The 22,498-nt window shown below is 42.5% G+C and overlaps 1 protein-coding gene across 1 annotated transcript in view; it reads left to right on the forward strand.

The window, feature by feature from the left end:
* Positions 1–21,426, forward strand: part of mao (monoamine oxidase) — a 210,105-nt gene extending 188,679 nt beyond the window's left edge. Inside the window, exons 14-15 of the mRNA XM_078559723.1 lie at positions 12,233–12,295; positions 20,832–21,426. Of these exons, the coding sequence (XP_078415849.1) occupies positions 12,233–12,295; positions 20,832–20,987 (219 nt within the window). The 3' untranslated portion in view covers positions 20,988–21,426. The remainder of the gene's footprint in view (positions 1–12,232; positions 12,296–20,831) is intronic.
* Positions 21,427–22,498: the final 1,072 nt, after the last annotated feature.

Below are 22,498 nucleotides of genomic sequence, written 5' to 3' on the forward strand. Positions count from 1 at the left end.
TTTAATATTTTACTTAAATTTAATTTGAAACTGCATTACAGAATGCCAGAATTAATTGTTTTCTTTTTCTATAAATTAATTTTGCAATGCAATTCTCATTAACCTCAAAGTAATTAGAAAATAAAATTTAAGTAATTCCGTGAACGTATTTACTGTCGCCATGTCTGTAGAGTCCTGAGATCCAAGTATTCCAAACAGAGTCTTCCAACGGGCAAAATAGGAGTTTTAGGTTGAGAGAAACCTTCAACCTTCTGATTTCCCAATTCCCTTTATAATTGTATCTGCACGTCTCCTCCCCAAACACGTGTGCACACATTCATGCCACAGTCTACTTCCCCCCCTACCTCTGTGTCTGCCTCTAGTAAAACAAACAGGGAAGCCCAGGCAGCAAATGTCTCTGTGAAAGCATTTGGTGCACAGTGTACGTAATGAAACCTCTTTGTCTTAGATGGGTTGTGCTGCTGTCCTGGGGCTTTTCACTTTCCAGCTCCGTCAAAAACTAATGAGACTTATTAAAATTGAAGCTGCCAGCCTGTGTGAAACAGTCTAATGTATTTAAGATTATTGAATCCACTACTAGTTAATTTATAACTGTTGTATATTAACCCTTTCCTTTCCAGCACCAGCATTGTTCTACTCCCATCTATTTGTGCCAGACTGTAGTTCTCTCCTTTATAATGTCTGAATGCTAAATAGCATGCAACAGTTGTTAACCTAGTGTTCAGAGGACTCATTATTTGTTTCACCACACACCCTAACACTTCATACTCATTGCAACCCCTCAGATTTCTCTTTTTTCGTTGTAATTGCTCATTCAACACTCACTGCACTGGAAGATAATTCATTCCAGAAACCAGTTTTAAAAAAAACCCACAAGGAAAAAATACCATTTCTCATTATGGCAGTGGTTTCCTCCATTTCAGCTTGTTTCCCCTAATCAGTGTACTGCAATGAAAGGTCTTCTAGCATCTATTTGGTTTATCCCCTAATTGTTTTAAATACTGAAAATGTATCTTCCCTTGATCCTCTGTTTGTACTAAGGAAAAATAATCTGCTTTCTCTAAGACTGTCAGAATAATCTTTTTTGTGATTCTATGTACTCACTGAAAACTATAAGGTAACCACAGCAATACTATACAAGTTATCCATTGTTGACAGACTTACCCTTGCAGTATAAAAAGGCAGAAGTAGCATTGGGAGACTTGCCATATATCAGAGAATGACAGCTAAATACTCTGACACATCATGTACCATTTGAGGTACATGGTTGAGAACTGCTAATAGTATTCAGCATGCGCTAACAGTTAATATTTCTGTTATCTGCAATGTAGGTCTTAGCTTAGGTTGTTCTTGGTAAGGATCGATGGAGACTGCTGGAGGCCAGGCTGTTGGTAAACTTTTTATTAAACATTCTCCTCACTGCATACAGGACAAGGCTTAGTATGGGGCTTCACACAGAACCATCCCACTGTTGTCATGTGATCTTACATCACTGATGTAGATTGTCTACTTACAAATTTAACATTAAGCATTTACATACCCCCTCATCTCCCCCGTCCTCCCAAGTCTCTGACTCTATTCAATACATTATTTACATTATCTTACATCTTCCCACCACACCGCACCCCCCCACCCCACCCCCCCATCCCCAGAGTCTCTGCCTTCATCTCTGGTTCTCAGCGATAACCGTTGTGGTTGTTTCACCAATCTCCCTGACCTTGTTCTCAGCTCTCTCTCAGAGGATGTAGAGTTTTCAAGTTCTCCTTGTTCTCTGTCTCTCGAACTCAGTAGAGTAGTAATGATCATTAGAGACTTCCAGCTCGCTGTTCAGGTCATTTTCCTGATCTTCTGGGTGACTGGTCCATTCCATTGAAGGCCATCGTCTTGTAGAAACGAGTGCGCTTCTGTTTCTTCTCACTATTCCACTTTCAAACTCCACAAAATAAGATCTCGGATGTACTGTTTCCTTTCCAAAACCTGGCCTTGGGGATTTTGGTCACAAGTTCTTACTGACTCCCCTGCCTGGAGTTCTGGTAAATTATGTACTCTGTTATTGATTATTGTTTCTGGTTTGATATGCATGATACTTATCCTCTTTCTCCCTTACTCTCTCTATATCTGCTACCTTGAAGGATGGCATAAGTGTGTGCAGAAGAGCAGGAAGTTGAGTCCTCAGGCATCAGAAACTGTATAAATACTGCCTCTACGAGAGCAGGTCAGAGGCTAGGAATCCTGCGGTGAGTAGCTTGCCTCCTGACTCCCCAAAGCCTGTCCACCATCTACAAGGCGCAAGTCAGGAGTGTGATGGAATACTCTCCACTTGCCTGGATGAGTGCAACTCCAACAACACTCAAGAAGCTTGACACTGTCCAGGACAAAACAGCCCACTTGATTGGCCCCCCCTTCCACAAACATTCACTCCCTCCAACACCGACGCACTGTGGCAGCAGTGTGTACCATCAACAAGATGTACTGCAGGAACTCACCAAGGTCGATAGGCAGCACCTTCCAAATCCATGACCACTATCATCTATAAGGGCAGCAGATAGATGGGAACACCACCACTTGGAAGTTCCTGTCCAAGCCACTCGCCATTCTGACTTGGAAATATATCGCTGTTCCTTCATTGTCGCAGGGTCAAAATCCTCGAACTCTCACCCACAGAGTTATCAGAGAGGACCTACACCACATGGACTGTAGCAGTTCAAGAAGGCAGCTCCCCACCACCTTCTCAAGGGCAATTAGGGATGGGCAATAAATGCTGGCCTAGCCAGCGACACACTCATCCCATAAATGCATTAAAAAAACTCATCCTTTGGCCTCCCTATTTTTAACTTATGGGTGTTTAGTTGAGCTAAATCAAAAATTGCTGGAAAAACTTAGCAGGTCTGACAGAGTTAACGTTTTGAGTCCGTATGACTCTTCTTCAGAACCCTTCAGAGCTCTGAAGAAGAGTAATACGGACTCGAAAAGTTAACTCTGCCTTTCTCTCCACAGATGCTGTCAGACCTGCTGAGTTTTTCCAGCAATTTTTGTTTTTGTTTCAGATTTCCAGCATCCGCAGTGTTTTGTTTTTATCTAGCTGAGCTAGCTGTGTGGATAAACCCTTAGGTTTCTATGAACTGCTTAAAACATTTGTTGGCAACCTGTGGGCCATTGTCTGAAATGACCACGTTTGGAATGCCGTGCATGGCAAAAATTTCTTTTAGTAACAATGACAGCTTCCAAGGTGGGATCATGCAAATGTTTAACCTCAATTCATCTGGAGTAATAGTCAACAACTGTGAGGAATGCCTTCCCTTTGAGTGCAAAATGATCCATTCTGAGACATTCCCAGAGTCTGAAAAGAAAGGAGGATATCATCAGTGGTTCTCTTTGCTCCTGGTGATGGGTTACACAGTGATGCAGTTTGAAATCATTTCTTCTAATGGTTTGGAGATCTCTGGCCACCAAACAGAATTTCATGCTCTAGCATGACACTTTGTAATGCCAGGTGTCCCTGGTGTATATCTGAAGGATCTTGAGTCTGAGGACTCTAGGTATGACCAATCTCTCATCATAAATCAACAAATCATCCACCACATGTCTCTGTTGCTCAAAGTATATAGATGAGATTATGTGGAACATGTTCTGGTCCTCTTCTGATGCTGTATTGCCAAATTTGAGCACATTCTTCATCTGCTTTTTGTGCCTTTTGAATTTCATTTAGTGTCTGTTAGTGCTAGTTTAAATTTTTTGGTCAGTGAAGTAAAGGACTCCACATCTTGGACAAAATTTATGTCCTCTTGTTCAGGCTATTCAACGGCAATGTGTAACAATGCATCCGATGAAGTTTGTTGTTTTCCTTGGACATACTTGGTGGTAGCATCGAATCTCTGACCTCAAACAAAATCTCTGCACTCTTGGTGGTATCTTTGCTAATTCTTGAGCATTTAATAGTGTAACGAATGGTTTGTGGTCTGTCTCAATGGTAAACTTTAGGGCTAAGACATAATTGGCAAACTTCTCACAAGCTCATGTAGCTGCTAATACTACTTCAATTACAGTGTATCTTTGCTACATTCAGTGATCAACTGAAGGTTAAGGGATAATTGACTGCTAAACTTCAATAGAAAGGAAGAGAAAAATCAGAGAAACAAGTACACTCATCTGTGTTTACCATCTGAATCTGAAAGAGTACTGCTCCTAGTTTAGTCAATGCTGCATCATAGGCAGTTCTGGATCCAATATGTCTGGTGAAATGAGCATCTTATTCCTTTGAACAAAATTTGTTTTTCTTCCCAACACCATGCTTGGTCTTGCCTAAGCAATTGATGCAGTGGGTCATTCACATGTGTCAGATTAGGTAAGAACTTTTCTATTTGATTTGCCATTCCCATGAAGTGCTGAAACTCTGACATTGTAAGGTGGTGGAAATTCTTTGATTGCCTTGGTTTTTTTCAGGATCAGCCCTGATGCGTAAACTATGTGCCCCAGAAATTTGATGGTTGGTTGCGAGAACTCATTATTAGTCCTGCTTCTTGCAAGCATCGCAATGCTGCTCCTACTCTGGCATCATGCTCTGATGTAGTGGACCTTGGATCAGGATGTCATCCATGTGACTAGTGACCCTTTCGAATCCTTCCAGAATGCTTGCCATCATCCTCTGAACAATTTCTGATGCTCATGTAATCCAAAGGGTAGTTGATTGAAGCAATATCTCCCAAACAGTGTGATGAATGCTGTCAGTAGTTGGATTCCTTATCCAAAAGTAGTTTCCAAAAGCCACTGCATGCATCTAGTTTGGTAAAAATTCTGCTTTTTTGTTAGCTTCGCCAGACTCTCATCCACAGATTCCATTAGTTGAATCTCCCTTTTCACAGCTTTGTTTAATTGTTTCAGGTTGATACAGATTTGCAGTGAGCTATTTGGTTTTGGTACTGGAACCATGGCCAAACACCAACTTGTGGGTTTCGATACGAGTGAGGTGACTCCCTGATACAGCATTGACTCAATTTCTTGCTTTCCTTGGAGTGAACAAGCACCCTAGTTTGGCATCTGGTCTCAATGTGATATAATAGGCTGTTTTTAGTTTCTCAAGACCTCCTGAGTTTGGAAATTCTGTCTTGAATTCTTCTGGTTTGGCTTGGCTTCCCAATTCTTCTACTTTGTAGCAAGTTGTAGATATGTACAAGCTTCTCTGCTTAGTGGTGAAATCTCTTGGATCACATACAATGTTTCTCTGATTTTTCTCTTCCTTTGTACTGAAGTTTAGCAGTCAACTGCCCCTTGACCTTCAGTTGAATGGCCTCTCGAACCGCGGAGTTGTATGGTCAATGGCTGGAGGAAATCTTGCTTCCGCCACTGTTCTATGTCTGAAAGAACTGAAACTCTTGCCCCAGTGTCTAATTTGAAGTTTTTTATGCCCGTTGATCATAATATCTGTGCTCCAATGGGTCCCATGAGATCCTGTAATTTCCCCCAAGAATGGCACTTCATTGTCTTTTGCATCTTCAATTTCCTGAATGCTACTTGTTTTGATTGGCTTCTCTTTAAATTTCTGAGTTAGGAGATTTTTGCTGCAGCATACAGCTTTAAAACCACCTCTCACCTTACAGGCATGGCACTCTGCATTTTTTGCGGGATACTCTTCATGCCGATGCAGCCTTTTCCCGCCACACTGAGAACACTGGAGTAATGATGGCTACCATGCCCTCTTCACTCTTTCACTGTTTTTGACTAGGTGCACTGCCACTTCTGTGCCCTACAAACTGCACTGTCAGCCATTTCTCTCCATGAAATCTCCGTCACTGCAAATAAATAGTTTTTGCTTCTGTCCGATTTGTTAACTGCACAGCTTTTGATAGTGTTATATTCTCCCTCAACTGTAGAAAATCTGAAAGTCTCCTCTAAGACTCCTACAATAATGCAATCCTGAATTCGTTCATCTTTTAGGGCTCCATACTTGCATACCTCAGTTAGTTGATATAAATCATTAATGAAGGAAATTACCTCTTTCCTGGTCTTTCAGTATATCTAATGAACTTCATCCTTTCTATGATTGTGTTCCTTCTAAGGCAGAAATATATACCAAAACTTTTATAACATCTTTGTATGTCACTGTGCCTTCATTTTATGCCTGGTCTGACCATTATGTTGTCTGGACTGCTACTTATGAGTTAGAGAAGAGTACTGACCTGTCCCTTGCTAGGCTTTCTGCTAGTTCCTAAGCAATTCTGTACCTGGTAAACCTACGATGCCAGTTCTGCTGCTACTCTGCTTGATCCGGGCCTTCCACGTGTTTGAAGCACTCTGGTAAGGACAAGATTTTCCCTATGGCTTTTCTTCACTTTAGCCTTTCTTCGAGTTCTGTTGATGATTCTTGTTGCACTGCCCTTTGCTCGTAGTTGCTTTTGTTGCTGCTTTTTTAGTCACTGGACATTTTCCTCCTGATTTTTGTCTTGCTGAGATTTTTACTTGGTCCTTTTTCAATTGTCTTTACCACTGCCAGCATCTATTATCATTGTTGTGGGTCTTAGTTTAGATGTCCTTGGTTAGGATCAATAAAGACTGCTGAAGGCAAGGCTGCTGCTAAACTTTACCTTTTATTAAGCATTCATCTAACAATACATAGTACAAGGTTTCACACACAACCATCCATCAGTAGGCTCTGTCATGTGATTTTAAATGACTGATGCAGTCTGTCTAGTTATATATTTAACATTAACCCTTTACACCACATCCCCCCCCACCACCCCACAAAGTCTGACACTATTCAATACATCATTTACATAACCCTACAATATTCACTTTTATTTGCTACAGTTTACGAACAGTATTTAAAGATTTTTTGTGGCATATTGTGGAGGTGATTTTGATGGCTCACTCGCCCATATTTTCCTTAGTTTGAGGTCACTTTTAACACACCCCGCCCAACGGGAATAGCATAAAGTGTTGTGCCTTATTACCCAATCCTTGATGGAGTCCTGCCATTTTAACTGCTGACTGTAGTTAAGTGACTGAGGTGCCTGCTGGCTGCAAATAGGAGCCTCGTGAAGTAATTGAAATTGGATTTATATTATGTCAATTGGACCATGCTTGCATTTTAACCCTGGGCTGTATAGGGAATCAGCTGTAGTTTTCTTGCCAGGTAAAGTACGCATACCCAATCCAGGATAAGCATGCCACACACCATGTAAGCTTCTGGTTTTATATTTTCTTCATCACAAAGACTGCTTACTTCCACCTCCCATAATGTTACCCATCTCTGTCCCAGTCTTGAGCTTATCTGCTGCTGAAACCCTCATCCAGATCTTTGCCTCTAAACTTGATTATTCCAACATTCTCCTGGCTGGCCTCACATCTTCCACCCTCCATAAACTTGAGCTCATCTAAAAGTCTGCCTGTATTCTAACCCACACCCAAGTCCCACTCACTTTTTTAACCCCTGCTTTTCTTTGACATACATTGAACTCCAGTCCACCAACATCTCAATTTAAAAATTCTCATCCTCGTGTTCAAATCCCACTATGGCCTCACCTCTACTTATCTCTGGAACCTCCTCCGGCCTTCAATACGCTGTCTCCTCCTCCTCCGGTCTGGACTTTGTGACTCTTCCATTCCTTTGCCTCACCATTGACGACAGTGTCATTAGTCATTTAGGCCTTAAGCTCTAGAATTCCTTCCTTAAACCTTGTCCACCTCTCCCCCTTTAAGATTCCCAACCCCCTTTAAGACTTACCTCTTTGACCAAACTTGTAATCTCCAATCCTAATATTCCCTTTTTTGGCTTGGTTTAAATTTGTCTTGTTTTGCTCCTATGAAACACTTAGTGATGTTTTCCTATGTTAAAGGTGCGATATATAAATGCAAATTGTTGATTATTTTGTACTTTTACCACCCAACATACTTGGATACTTAGTAGAGGATCTATGTTAGGGTGGGTGGAAATACTAACTAAATAGTCCCAGAGATCAATGTTGTGAACACTACTATTGCTAATTTATAGCAAGGATACGGATTAAAAAACTCAATTAAAGTGGTTAAATTTACCGATGCTGCCAAAGGCGGATGAAAATATGTAAGTAAATATGTAAAATGGCAGTTGAAATGTAGATATAGTAATTATAAAGAATTGCACAAGGAAAAATTGGCTTGACGAGCACTTGACTCTGATTATACCTCTGTGAAGGAAGCTTCTTGTGACCTTTTTGTACATTGAAGACATTAGATAAATACAAGTTGTTGTTCACACCTCTTTTTGAATACTGAGAAGTCTAAGTCACTCCGGTCCTTCCTCATAACTCCAAGTCCTGACTCACATCACAGCTACGGATGATGTTAAAAAGGGCATAGATAAGTCTGAGTTGACCTGACATTAAAAGTGTCCATCAAGGCAGCAATGAACAAAGCCCATAAAATGTTGAACTGTGCAGCCAAAACAGTAGAATAAAAATCAGTACAAGTCATGATCTGTCTGTGTAGTTTGGCCAGCCTGGCTACAATGATAAAAGAGGAACCAAGAGAGGGAAGTCCCACCAACTAGAAATGAAGGAGCAGCATTGGCAGGGCATTTACGGTTTCAAAGACTATTGAGAGGTCAAAGAGGACAAACGGAGAAAGTGCTCCATGCGCATAGTCAGAGTATATCATTTGTGTCCTTGAGGCTATTACAGTATAGAAGTAAAAGCCCGATTAATGAAATTTAAATATGGAATTGCGAAAAAGTGGGCATGGAGAAAAGTATATAAGATAGTAAATGGTATGAAAGACCAATTGGATGCTGCAATGGATATTTCTGGACGGATCAACTCGGATGAAACAAATAGCTCTCTCAAATGTAGTTACCTTGTGGTCAACAGTCCAAACCAGTCCATGCTTGACAAGTTTTAATATAGTAAAGTCTTGCCATTCGCTGGGGTTACATTTCCATGAAATCTCGCAAATGGCGAAATCGCGAACGGGGAACATGCTTTTTGAATGGGACTCAATTAGCCAGGCGATGGCAGTACTGGACTCTTCAGGAAAACTGTGGTGCAGTATCTGTATAGGACAGATGGGGGAGCCTCAGAGCAATACATTGGTGAAAATGTATTGAATAGAGCTGTAATTGCAGCTCTGGACCCAGTAATTTGGGTTAATCCCTTCGTTTGGGCTGCACTTCCAGCTGGAACCATTCCAGTCTCTGCTCTGTCATGGCTGCAATCTCCCTGAGGAAAGAAGAGAGAGGGAGAGAAAAAAACATGGATAAATGAATATTGCTCACGCGATGGGCGATGCTGTGTACAAAGTGAAAATGTGAACGAAGAAGTTGCAAACGGTGGAATTTACTGTAGTGAATTAACTTCATATATTCTGTGAGGGACCAAGACCTCAACCAGTATCTTTGTTAAATATAATATATAGAGATATGCTCATTGCTTTGCTGGACAAAGACCTAAAATGGCTGAATATATGTCTGTTTGTGACCTTAAACAAAAGAAGCTACCTGGCAGTATTGAGGAAACTCGCACATCGTTATCCCTGAAGAGCCACTAACAACCCCCTGTGGGCTGCACGGACCAAATTCAAAGAGTTGTACAAAGGCCATCTGCATTTCATAACCCAGGCTGGCCAATGGGAGTCTGCTCTTCTGCTAAGACAAAGGGCCCCGCAACCTTCCTTTTAATTCTTAATGGTTCTGAATATTTAACAATCTCGGGGACCCAGATGAGGGATACACGTCCTTTGTCAAAGACAGTGTATAGGGTGGGAGTCATGCAACATGGGTTTCTAACAGTGGAACCAATAATATTGTCTTGCGGAACAGCAAAGTCTCTGCCTGCCTTTTCACCATCTTCTGGAAATTCTGTACCATCGCTTTCAAGACTCATTCATCTCTGCATGACTATCTCATCATGTGAAGTCAACACCACCGGAAAAGTGAATTATCCAGAATCGGTTTTCAGCTCACGGACCTCAGTGAAGGAATACCTCATTGGACTTTGATTCTGGACTCTGAAACTCATGTGAAACAATGTTTCTTTACTCTATGGTCTCTGCACTCTAAATCTTTATTTACTCTATCCCTCTTTTACTATATAATGCAAAGGAGGCAATGTTGCGACCCTCCTCCCACGTTTTGAATTTGTGCAAATAAATTAACTCTTTTGAGTTCACCCTATTCCCATATTGCTGTGGGGTTATTGATAGAAAATTGGATCACACCAAAACAGAAGGGTTGGGAAATACCCTACTGCGTATAAAGGAGAAAGCAAATCAAAAACACCTTTTCTGTTTATGGACGGGTGGTGAGAGGAGGAATTCCTTTATTCTTTCATGTGATGTAGGCATTGCCAGCAAGGCTGGCATTTGTTACCCATCTCGAATTGCCCTAGAACTGAGTGGCTTGCTCAGTCATTTCAGAGGGCAGTTGAGGGTCAACCTATTGCTGTAGGTCTGGAGTCACATGTAGGCCAGACCTGGTAAGGATGGCAGATTTACTTCTCTAAAGGGCAAATTAGTACTGTTTAAATTAACCCCCCACCCCCCCCAAGAAAATAATTCCTCTATAGTCAGTGGTGTAATGAGAAATTTGAATTCACATATTATTAAAAAGCATGAAAATAAAGTTAATTGCATGGATGAAATTTGGTGAAGAAAGGGTTTAATCCTGCTATTCATTAAAGAGATAGGTTTGTTCTGCAAAATAGTCCAATATAATGCAAGAAAATAGTGTTAAATTCTATTTTTAGTCTTTCACTGAAGATGTACTGTTGATTTGAATTTTACGCATGTTACTCTGATTTAGCTTCCCAATGAATATAATCTTTAAAATATAAACACATTAAATTATAATGTCAATAGAGGGTCAATATAAAGAATTTTATTAGTGGATCCTTCATTCTACTATCAATCTCCTATCATTGGCAGTTTTGATCAATATTGTAGCCAGTGCACCAAGTTTTTCTGTGTCATGCTTCAACTGAGGGAGGGAGATTTTCCACTTTGTCTAGCTGCCTTCAGCCTGGGGATGTGCTGGCTGTCAAAAGTTGCTCCACAGACAAATTCACTGCTACTTAATCATTGCATAATTTCCAATTTTACAGTATGATGTCTAATTTGAAAGCTATTGAAATGCATTGCATAAAATCTGACTTGAAGGTGATCCTGGTTCCTGAAAGATGACTTTCGTTTACATTGCTATTTGACTTGAAAATAAGATTATTGTCAAAGAAAGAAATGAACTTGCTTTTTAGTAACATATGAATTCAAATTCCTCATTACACCACTGACTATCAAGAAATTGTTTCAGACAAAGGCCATCTGCATTTCATAACTCAGGCTGGCCAAAAGGAGTCTGCTCTTTTCCCATTCCCAGGATTTTCCAAAGTGCTTCAGAGCCAAAGAATTACTTTAGGAAGGGTGCTTAAAGCTTTTCTGTAGGCAAATGCAGAGCCCATTTGTATACAGTAAGGTCCAATCAAAAACAATGAGATAAATGACTAATTAATCTTTTTTGATGATATTTGATATTGGCCAGGATGCTCCTCTTTTAATGGTGCCAGGGAATCTTTTACATCCACCTGCATATGTAGATTGGGCTTTGGTTTAACATGCCATCCGAAGGCACCTCCAACAGTGCAGCACTTCCACAGTATTATAATGAAGCATCAGCCTAGTTTATATTCTCAAATCCTGTATTAAAGTTTTAATCCGTAATCTCCTGACTCAGAGGCGCGAGTGCTACTGCTCAGCCAACTGGCAGAGTTTAACTGTAATTTTTTCCAACCTCCAACAGAAATACATCATAATTAAAATACTTAGGACAACTTTCTTCTGTTCCGAGGATATAGCCTGCTTGTTTACAGTTCTTTCCCTCAGTGACACCACATTTTAGAACATGCTACTATTTTCTGATATGTGCTGGTAGGAGGTGGTACTCCTGCTGCCGTGAGTACTTGGGAAAATTATCCTCATTTAGTCTTGGTGAGGCTCAAGGGATTAGGGAATAGAAATGTTGTCCTGGTGATAGTCTCTAAATACAGGAAGGGTAGAAGTGTTGCCCTGGTGATGCAGATAAGAAGTTAATGCAGGTGTGTTGATCTAACTTTACATTATTGCCTATTTCAATAGTATTTGATATCAGCAGTTAGTTGGCAAATATCAGATAACTATTAGCTATCAGCCAGTTCTCTGTTCCTAAGGGTAAACCCATTATTGGGAAATATGCAGAAGTATATCTTAATAAAGTAACTCATTTTTTTTCCTTCAGATCCTGCATGAAATGGGAGAGATTTCGAAAAGTGAGATCTGGCAGGCTGAACCAGCATCTTTGGTAAGTTTCTGAACATTTCTGTGATGTCGCTTGTGTTCTGTCTATAGTCACATGGACTTGCTGCTAGAGGCCAACCGATAATTGCAACATCACATTTTACCTGTCAGTCTTTATGTTCATCAACTGGGACCTCCAGCTGTTTTTAAATAAATTGTTCTGTACATTGTTAAAATAATTAGGACTATACCAGCATTGATGCAAATGTAGAGGGTTCAGTCAGTTGTTTTTGTCATGTGCACATGCTTATGTGCTAATGAGGTGATTTTACAATCTTCTTTTCCCGATTCCACTAAAATTGCCACCCTTAACCATTAAGCAGTTCTTCTTCTATTGACTCTTTTTATAACTTCTCAGATATCATTCACCTGTATTTCACTCAAGTCTCTATTGCCTTAGTTTCCTTTTTTTTAATTGTTATATGTAATCTTAATTAAAACCTAAGAAAAGATTAGTCAATTAAACATCTGTGCTTATTGGTTGCTCCATTATCTTGTTGTGACAACATTCAGGCTTCGATACTAAGTGGCAAGTAACATTCACGCCATACAAGTGCCAGGTAATGATCATCTCCAACAAGAGAGAATCCAACCATCTCCCCTTGACATTCAATAACATTACCATGGCTGAATCTCCCACTATCAACATCCTGGGGGTTACCATTGACCAGAAACTTAACTATACCAACCATATAAATACTGTGGCTACAAGAGCAGGTTAGGGGCTGGGAATTATGTGGCAAGTTACTCACTTCCTAACTCCCCAAAGTCTGTCCACCATCCATAAGGCTCAAATCAGGAATGTGATGGAATACTCTCTATTTGCCTGGATGAGTGCAGCTCCAACATGTCAATTCAAGAAGTTTGACATCATCCAGATCATTGCAGCCCGCTTGATTGGAACCCCGTCCACCACCCTAAACATTTACTCCCTCCACCATTTACACACAGTGGCACCAATGTGTACCATACATAAGACACACTGCAGCAACTCGTCAAGCCTCCTTCAACAACACCTTCCAGACCCGCAACCAGTTCCAGCTGATTTGTTGCAAGATTTTGTAACTTTGACCTTGTGAATCCAGTGTACATGTGTTAATCACTCTCAGCTGTACGAGGAACCCCCACCAATGCAATTTAAAAGGCAACCATCCAACTTGCAGTATGGTGCTTTTACCTTCTGCTGTGGCAAACTTTGAGAAAGTAGTATACCTTGTTTTTAGAGATCTTTTGATGAGCTAGTCAGAGGCCAATGGATTTTGACACCTGTATCTGCCAAAATTCTGCAACAGTTACAGGGGATGTCATTGCAGTGCCTCTGCAATGACAGCCATTGGAGCTTCCTTTGGCCAGCATGACCAACAAACGGAGCAATAGCTGCAGAGAGGGGAAGATTGGAGAAGAGGGAGGAGGAAATGTGCTCTCTGTAGAAGGCTCTACCCCCTTGTGTGTTCTCAGAGAGCACTTCCCATACCTCCACTTTGCCCAGGAGCAATACTTCAAGTGACTCTGATTCAACAAAGTGGTGATCATGGAACTGTGCCGCTTCCTTGAAGAGGACCTGCAACCTCACACCAGGGCAAGGACGGCAATGGTCACAGTCTTCTACGTGGCTGGATCATTTCAGGCAGGAGCAAGGTGACATATCATGTCAATGGTAACCCCCAGGATGTTGATAGTGGGAGATTCAGCCATGGTAATGCTATTGAATGTCAAGGGGAGATGGTTGGATTCTCTCTTGTTGGAGATGTTCATTACCTGGCACTTGTATGGCGTGAATGTATACCATCTGTCACTGCATTTGGAAGGTGGTGAAGGCCTTACTCGTGAAGAGATGATTACAGGATGATTGGGCGCATGGATTTGCCAGGATGGTGGGATTCCCAACGTTGAATGGAAGTGTTGATTATACATGCACGACTCCATTGTCAACAAGGAGAGATACAGGAACTAAAAGGGTCACCATTCCATCAGTGTGAAGTTGGTGTGTGGCTATGCACAAAGCATGTCGATGAATGCCATTATCCTGGCAGCAGCCACAACGCCTTCATTCTGAGGTAGGTTGGCATGCCTGCTGTCTTCATGCTTCAAAGCAGAACCAGAGCTACCCCATATACATCTGGCTGATTAGTCTTCTCCCCACCCCCCATCTGAACAGGCTAGGACAGCACATGTTCAATGAAAGCCATGCAGCATCATGGAGCAGACTATCAGCATTCTAAAACACACTTTGCCTGGACCACTTGATCGGAGCCCTGCCATACATGCTGGAGCGTGTATCCCAAGTTTGTGGTGGTCTGTTCCATCCTCCACAATATTGCTATCGTGAGGATACAGCTATTGCAACCAGACATCTGGAAGCCACCTTAAGCGGTGGAGGAAGAGGCGAGGGGTCTGCAGCTAGGCCCCTGCACTCCAGATGGGCTGTCTGAGAGTGTCTGATCAGACTCTGCTTCTCAGGGAAACATTCCTTCACCACCGTGGCTCCACTATTCCCCACCTTACAACCCATATGGGACACCCCTTCATTGCATCCCCTTGGTTAAGATCCTGCAATAAAAGTCACCAACAATAATGTTTTCATACATCTTTATCCAAAAATAGATACTATACAAACAAAACTGCATTCCCTTACTCTTCATCTGTGTGCCTTTGCCTGCCCTATTGCTCCTACACAGTGGCTGCAACAGGTCTGGTAGAATGGGGAGAGACTGCAGATGACCTTACAGGATAACCTCGAGCAACTCTGGGCCTGGAAAACCTGAATTCAGAACATACCATCTTGGCATGGGCAGCAACAGTCTGGGCTGGCTGACTGAGGGGCAACAATAAGGGCACTGGCAAAGTGGCAGTGTGGGAAGATAAGTGTTCTCATCATGCGAGAGGTTAGCAGATTCATGCTCCAAGCTGCCTCTGTCACTCCAGGGCACCATCTCACCAATCCTAGTAACCGGCTGGAGGACAAATTGCTGTAATGCAGCAAGAGCCTGTAACCCTTTGAGCATTGAGATCTACAGCCATTCTGAGCCTGCATGACAGCAAGTATAGATCTCATTATCTCAGTCTCAGCTTCCAATGCAATCCTGAGATGATGGGATAACTTTTGCCTGTGCTCTGAAGGAAGCTAAGAGAGCGGCCAGCATACACTGAGTCATGGCAGGGACCACAAATGCTGTCAAGGAGTTGGCCACCACTTCCACTGTGCAATGTATGGGTTCCAAGCTCTACATGATGCCCTGTGTCAAGTTGGAGCTGGACTCCATGCTCCTTGACAGTTACAAAGGGCTATCTGGCAGACCTGCCAATGCACCAAGTATCACGGTGCGCATGACCATCAGCTTTTACTAAGTTGGCCTATCAATGTTCTCATCCAAGTCCTGTGCAGCAGAACTCGCCTGTGGCCTGACCCTCTGGGAATCTGGCACAATAAACTATCTTTTATCCCCCTTGGCCTGGAGGCTATCCACTGTTTTCCTCATGACTCACCAGACTCAGATCCTGACTCTATACTAGCTTCTAAAATTTGTACAGTGCCCGGTATATGTGTGTGTCAAATCAACTGCTGCTTTTTCAGAGGTCTGGTGGAACTCGCTTTCTCTCTGCTGGGGCAGCTGCAGCTGGGCAGGTTTTTGGGTGTCTGTAATCATAAAATCAGAGGGGAAGGACTCGGATGAGGAAGGGAGGTGGACTGGAAAGCAAGAGTTTTATAGTCACACCATCAACAGCTTGCACTTCATGCCGTGTAACAGGATGAGGGTGATATGGAAGTTGAGGAACATAACCGGTATCCTCAATGTTCTCGGCAATGATGGATGCAGTGGTCTCTGTCGTATCTGGATCCATGACTGGGAGCACCTTCCCCTGCATAGGGCTCGGGGACACAGACATGCTGATACAAACTTATGGACTTCCCACTGCTTCTGCTCTGCTCATTTTTATTTAGTGCTATCTTGTCCCACAAGAGGGAGAAGAATGTCAGTGATTGTATTGCACTGTATTTGAATGATGTACCTGGCACAGCTGAATAGCTGGAAGTATGTGGAGGCATCAAGTGGTGGGTGTGAGACTGGTATCATTGAGTGTGTGATGATGAGGTAGAGTAGTGAATGTAGGGCCTGAGTTGAGAGTGCTAGAGATTGTTGCTGGGTGAGTTATAGAGTTTGGTGAGTGGGGGAGTTAGATGAAGAGGGGAAGGAGTTGTTCCTTTGCTTTTGCTTTTTCCAATGTTTTCACTCTGTAGGAATTGGTTCTTTCTCTACTACAGGGAAAGAAGCTGTTTGGCAAGCATCTGGTAAGTGGTTAAGGTCTATTCTGTTCCTAAAGTTTAAAATAGTGCAGGAACTGATCGTAAGGCTAAAAATATACTTTTTTAAAAGGAAATGAATAAAATAATGTGTTTTAATTAACATTTTTATTAAGGATGGCAGGACAGGTGATGTGACATGGCTACAGCATGTGGGATCTCCTGGATGACAGTGTGGTCCAGGGCAAACACGTCTTCAGGAACTGTTTGCAGCTTGGAGCTTCGCATCAGTGTCATTGAGCTGGAGGCTGAGACACTGCAGTGCATCAGGGAGTGGGAAAAGTTACCTGGATGCTTTGTACCAGGAGGCAGTCACACCCTTTAGGATAGGGTCTTTTGATTTGGTCAGTGATCAGGAACAGGAGAGTGTGACTGCAAGTGAGGGAGGTAAAGGGACCAAGAGGGCAGGAGTGCAGGAGCTTCAGCAATTGTCCAACAAGTTTGAGCTTCTCTCAGCTTGTTTGGATAAGAGTGGGGGCTGCAGGGTGGATGAGCTAACTGACCATGGTGCTGTGGTACAGGAAGCCATTCAAGCGAGGGGAGCAAAAAGGAATGCAGTGGTAGTGGGGGACAGTATAGTGAGGGGGGTTTACACTGCTTTCCATGGCAAAGAGTGAGAGTCCAGACAGTTGTGTTGCTTGTCCTGTGCCAGAGCTCGGGACATCTGCTGAGGGCTGGAGAGGAATGCAGGGAGTGGGACGATCCAGTCACTGTGGTTCATGTAGGTATCCACAACATGGGCAGGAGAAGGAAAGAGGTTCAGCATAGTCCGTATGAGGTGCTAGGCACCAAATTAAGCAGAACCTCAAAAGGTAATAATCACTGGATTATTACCTGAGCTGCGTTCAGATTGGCATAGGGCAAGTAAGATTAGGGGAATGGTGTGGGAGAAGTGTGTTCTGGTTCATGGGGTACTGGCACCAGTGTTGGGGAAAGTAGGGGTTGTACCATTGGGACAGTCTACACCTGAACTGTGCTGGGACTGCTGTTCTAGTGGACCACATAACTAGGGAAGTAGAGGGGGTTTTAAACTAAATAGTGGGAGCAAAGGATCAAATTTGGGAAGATGTGGAAAATCAAAGAGGCAATGAAAGATTGAAAGGTATTAATAAGGAAATGATACACAGACTGTGAAAGGAAGTGAGAGAGAGAGTACAATTCTAAGAGTAAATCAGCAGATAAGGCTAGAGGCTACAAGAAGTGATAAGGACAAAAATAAAGGCTCTGTATCTGAATGCACATAGCAGTCGAAACAAAACATGAACTTGTAGCACGAATAGAAATAAATAAGTATGATCTGATAGACATTACAGAGGCATGGCTGCAGGATGACCTAGATTGGGACCTGAATATTGAAGGGTGCATGACATTTTAGGAAGGACAGGAAGCTAGGAAATGGTAGAGGGGTAGCTCTGTTAATTTATATAGTATTAGTGCAATAGAGAACAATGGCCCAAGTTTAGGAAACCAAGACGTATAAGTGGTTTGGGTAGAGATAAGAAATGGTAAAGGCAAGAAGCCACTTGTGGGAGTGGTAACAGGCCCCTTAACAGCAGCCACATGGTAGGACAGGGTAAAAAGGAAGAAATAATGGGAGCTTGTCAAAGGTACAGTGATAATCATGGGGGTTTTAATATACATATAGACTGGAAAAATCAGATGGGCAAAGGGCTAGATGAGGAGTTCATATAATGTTTACAGAATTGTTTTATACAGCAGCACATTCTGGAGCAAACCAGACAACTGGCTATACTAGACCTGGTATTGTCCAATGAGATAGGATTAATTAATGACCTCATAGTGAAGGCACCCCTAGGTAGCAGTACCCCTAGGTAGCAGCAATCATAATATGATTTAATTTTACATTCAGTTTGAGGGAAGGAAGAGTAGGTCCAAGACTAGCATTTTAAACTTAAATATGGACAGTTATGAGGGCATGAAAGTAGAGCTAGCCAAAGTAAACTGGCAAATTAGGTTAAGGGATAGGCAAATAGAGATGCAGTAGCAGATATTTAAGATATTTCAGAATACACAGAATAGATACATTCCAATGAGAAAGAAAAATTCCAAGGGGAGGACCCCCATCTATTGTTAGCCAAGGGGAGAATTGTTGGCTTGGTGAGCAGGGGCGGGGCCCTCTCACCGAGGTGTAAAATGATAGGGGGTGATGTCAGGCGTGCATTCCAACGTCACCGCACGTCATTTAGATTTTCAGTTCGGCGAGCGCACAGCCGACTCGGCTGCACGCCCATCGAACTGTCAAAGGCCTGTCAAGGCCATTAATTAACTAATTAAGGCTATTGAGAAAGCTGCCCGTCCAACCTTAAGGTTGGCGGGCAGGCAAAGAGCCCAGGCGGCCTTCGCATTTTTCATGGAATCTCATCCACAGATGGGATGAGGTTTCATGAAGGGTTTATAAATTAAAAACATTTTTTCATTAAAGTTCATTGACATGTCCCAGCTCATGTGACACTGTCACATGAGGGGACATGTCTTAACTTTTTTTAATTAAAACTTTTAAAACTTAAAACTTATCTCCCTGAGGCACCTCTGTGCCTCGGGAAGATTCCTGTACTCTTTTGCACGCGTGCGCAAAAGACCACACTCCCATCTCAGGGAACTACCCCCCCTAGCCTGCACAAGGAGTGCTCAGCGCTTCCGAGTGCGTGTCACGCTGGGTGGGCCTTAATTGGCCTGCCCACGTAAAATGGTGGCGCAGACCCAATTGGGGGCGCTGATTCGGCCCGCGCCTGCACAACCCCCCTTAACGGGGGGAAAATTATCTCCTAAAAAAAGTTAAAGATAGTATCAAACTTAAAGAGGAATATAAAAAACAGCAAAGAATGACTGACTAAAATATTAATAAGAAGGGAAGAATTACGGTACAAGAGAAAGCTAGCTAGAAATATAAAAACAGATGGTAAGAGTTTCTATAGATATTTATAAAAAGAGCTAACAAAGTGAGCGTTGATCCTATAGAAAGTGAGTCTGGGGAATTCATATTGGAAAATAAGGAGATGACAGATGAATTGAACAGGTAATTTGCATTGGTCTTCACTATAGAGAATACAAGTAACACCACAGAACTAGCTGTCAATCAGGAAGTGGAAGGGGGGAGGAACTGATGAAAATTACAATCACCAGAGAAGTGGCACTGAGCAAATTGTTGAAGCTGCAGGCTGATAAGTCCCCAGGTCCTGATAGACTTCATCCTAGGGTCTTAAAAGAAGTGACTAGTGAGATAGTAGATGCATTGGTTTTAATTTTCCAAAATTCCCAAGATTGGGAATTTTGAAGATGCATTCACTGACCTTGACCACCCAGATGAGGTGATTGAACATTCCCCAGGATTACTTCCAGATCCTCAGTGTCAGACTCCTTGCATTACTCCATGGCCATCTGTGGGACAGTTTTTCCATCACTGGAAATCACATGTAGGGACTCCTGCCCGATTTCTTCCGGTCACCTTACCATCATGCTTGCTCCAGCGGTTTCCATTAAATTCTGCCCTCTGTTTCTAGTTGCAGTACTGACAGTTAGCAGCAACTTCCTTTCTGTGAGCACTGCTCCCCTTTTAGAGGGACAGACTGCCTTTAAGAACTTCAGGCTAGCTGGAACACCTACTCTTGCATGCTGCTAGGCCACTTTTTGAGCTTGCAGCCAGCCAGCAGCTCAGGTTGTGTCATCTACGTGCTACAATCAGGCAAATGAGGAGGCAGCACAAAATTTGCATGCAACCAGCCACAGAGATGGGCATGGACAGGTCACATGGTGTGATCTCTGCATCAGAAAAGATTGCAAACCAATATTTGGGCAGGACACCTTTTGACACTTCTTTTTCCTGCATTAAACTTGATTGTCCAATATTGGCTTTATATCTGACACTGTTAACTTCTTCACATTCAGCTTTTTCATACAACAAAACAGAGCCCCTGGGAGAACAACAGCCTGGGTTTGTTTGATTACCATTTTGTGCTCTCGCTCTCTCTCTCTAACACTAAGTACAGTGAAACAATTGGCCTCCTCCATTTTCTAACTTGGCTTGCGTAAAGACTGCTAACATGTGGGGATGTTCTGTACTATGCTGTTGAGTTGTGACTTATTATAATTCTGTTTTTGTCCTCACGTGTTGTCTTCTGCAGGTTTATCCTTCTGTTTGGGCGAGGCAATGCTTGTGTTTTGAAAATAGCTTTTCAGTTAGCTAGGCCCCTGATGTAAATGTAAATGTTTCTTTCAGGATGTTCCTGCTTTCCCATTCAAGACAACATTCTGGCAGAGAAACTTGCCTTCAGTTTCAGGTTTTTTCAAACTTTTCGGATGGTCAACATTCCTCGTCTCTGCATCTGCTGTAGGGCTCTTTGCATATCAAAAGGGACTGCTGAGAAAGAATTAAGTAGGAGATACTTCGAAGCCAGACCCGTCACCTCTTCCTAAGTGCACAGTTTCACAGTCACTATCTGCCAGCTGTGCTAATCGTCTAAAAATATTTCTGCTCTGCTGATTCATACAATAATTTAGCTTTCCATGAGGAAAACTACAAATGAAAATGTCATTGGGAATCCATGTTTTTGCATATATCTGCTATCTTTTGATACAATTTATGTTAAATTTTTCATGATTGTATACGTTACATTGACAAATTCCAGATTTTTGGAAGATACCTTATACAGTGCATACTGCTATTCCTTGATGATTGCATTACTGAGTTTACGTATATTCATTGGAAAATTTCTACCTATAATTCTGTTTACAGTAGCCGAACCTCATTACAGAAGCCATTGCATAATGTGTAGAACTAAGTGTTATTAAAATACCAGCAATCCTCATTGTTATCCATCTTAGTGATACCTTTTTAAGCTCCTAAATTGTATTTAGTGCCTCTGAGATGCATATAGAAAAAAACTAACTTGCAGTAACAAAGGTTTAAGAAAATCACACTAAGTTTTGTACAGGAATACTAGTTGGTGTTGTACATGGTGCTTCACCTCCAAGAACTCTCCATGCTCTACGTGAAAATCTGATCATTTCAGCCAGTAGATTTTAAGGGGAGCGGATTTTATGGAGTCCGCAAGAGCGGGAAATGTGGTGTGTGAGTTGACTTAATTAGGCAGGATGCAGGTTGAGATGTGTAGAGAGAAAGTTAGTGGCGTGTTTGTGGTGTGTCGAGCCTTACACTGGCCTGTGGTGGGTTTGTACTTGTAATATATTTGCATGCCATGAATACTCATTAGCATGAAACAGTTTTTAATAAAGTCCTACCCTCGAGATAAGTCAGCAGTGTGCAAAAATCTTGTGGCACCCAGTTCACAATGGTTAAAGGTGGCTCGCACCACTTCGCTTTCTGCAGCTGTGTGTAAGATCAGTGGTTTTCCACTAATCTTACACGCAACTCCCGCGCATCCACCCGCACACCTTCCTCTCCCTCCCAGAACCATGATAGGGTCCCCCTTGTCCTCACTTATCACCCCACCAGCCTCCGCATTCAAAGGATCATCATCTGCCAACTCCAGCATGATGCCACCACCAAACACATCTTCCCTTCACCCCCCCGGCGGCTTTCCGCAGGGATCGTTCCCTCCGGGACACCCTGGTCCATTCTTTCATCACCCCCTACACCTCAACCCCCTCCCACGGCACCTTCCCATGCACCCGCAGAAGGTGCAACACCTGCCCCTTTACTTCCCCCTCCTCCTCACCATCCAAGGGCCCAAACACTTCTTTCAAGTGAAGCAGTGCTTCACTTGCACTTCCCTCAATTTAATCTACTGCATTCGTCGCTCCCAATGCAGCCTCCTCTGCATTGGAGAGACCAAACGCAGACTGGGTGACCTCTTTTCGGAACACCTTCAGTCTGTCCACAAGCATGATCCAGACCTCCTTGTCGCTTGTCATTTTAACACACAA

This window comes from Cetorhinus maximus, chromosome 16, assembly GCF_964194155.1.
Source record: "Cetorhinus maximus chromosome 16, sCetMax3.hap1.1, whole genome shotgun sequence".
NCBI classification, from domain to species: Eukaryota; Metazoa; Chordata; class Chondrichthyes; order Lamniformes; family Cetorhinidae; genus Cetorhinus; species Cetorhinus maximus.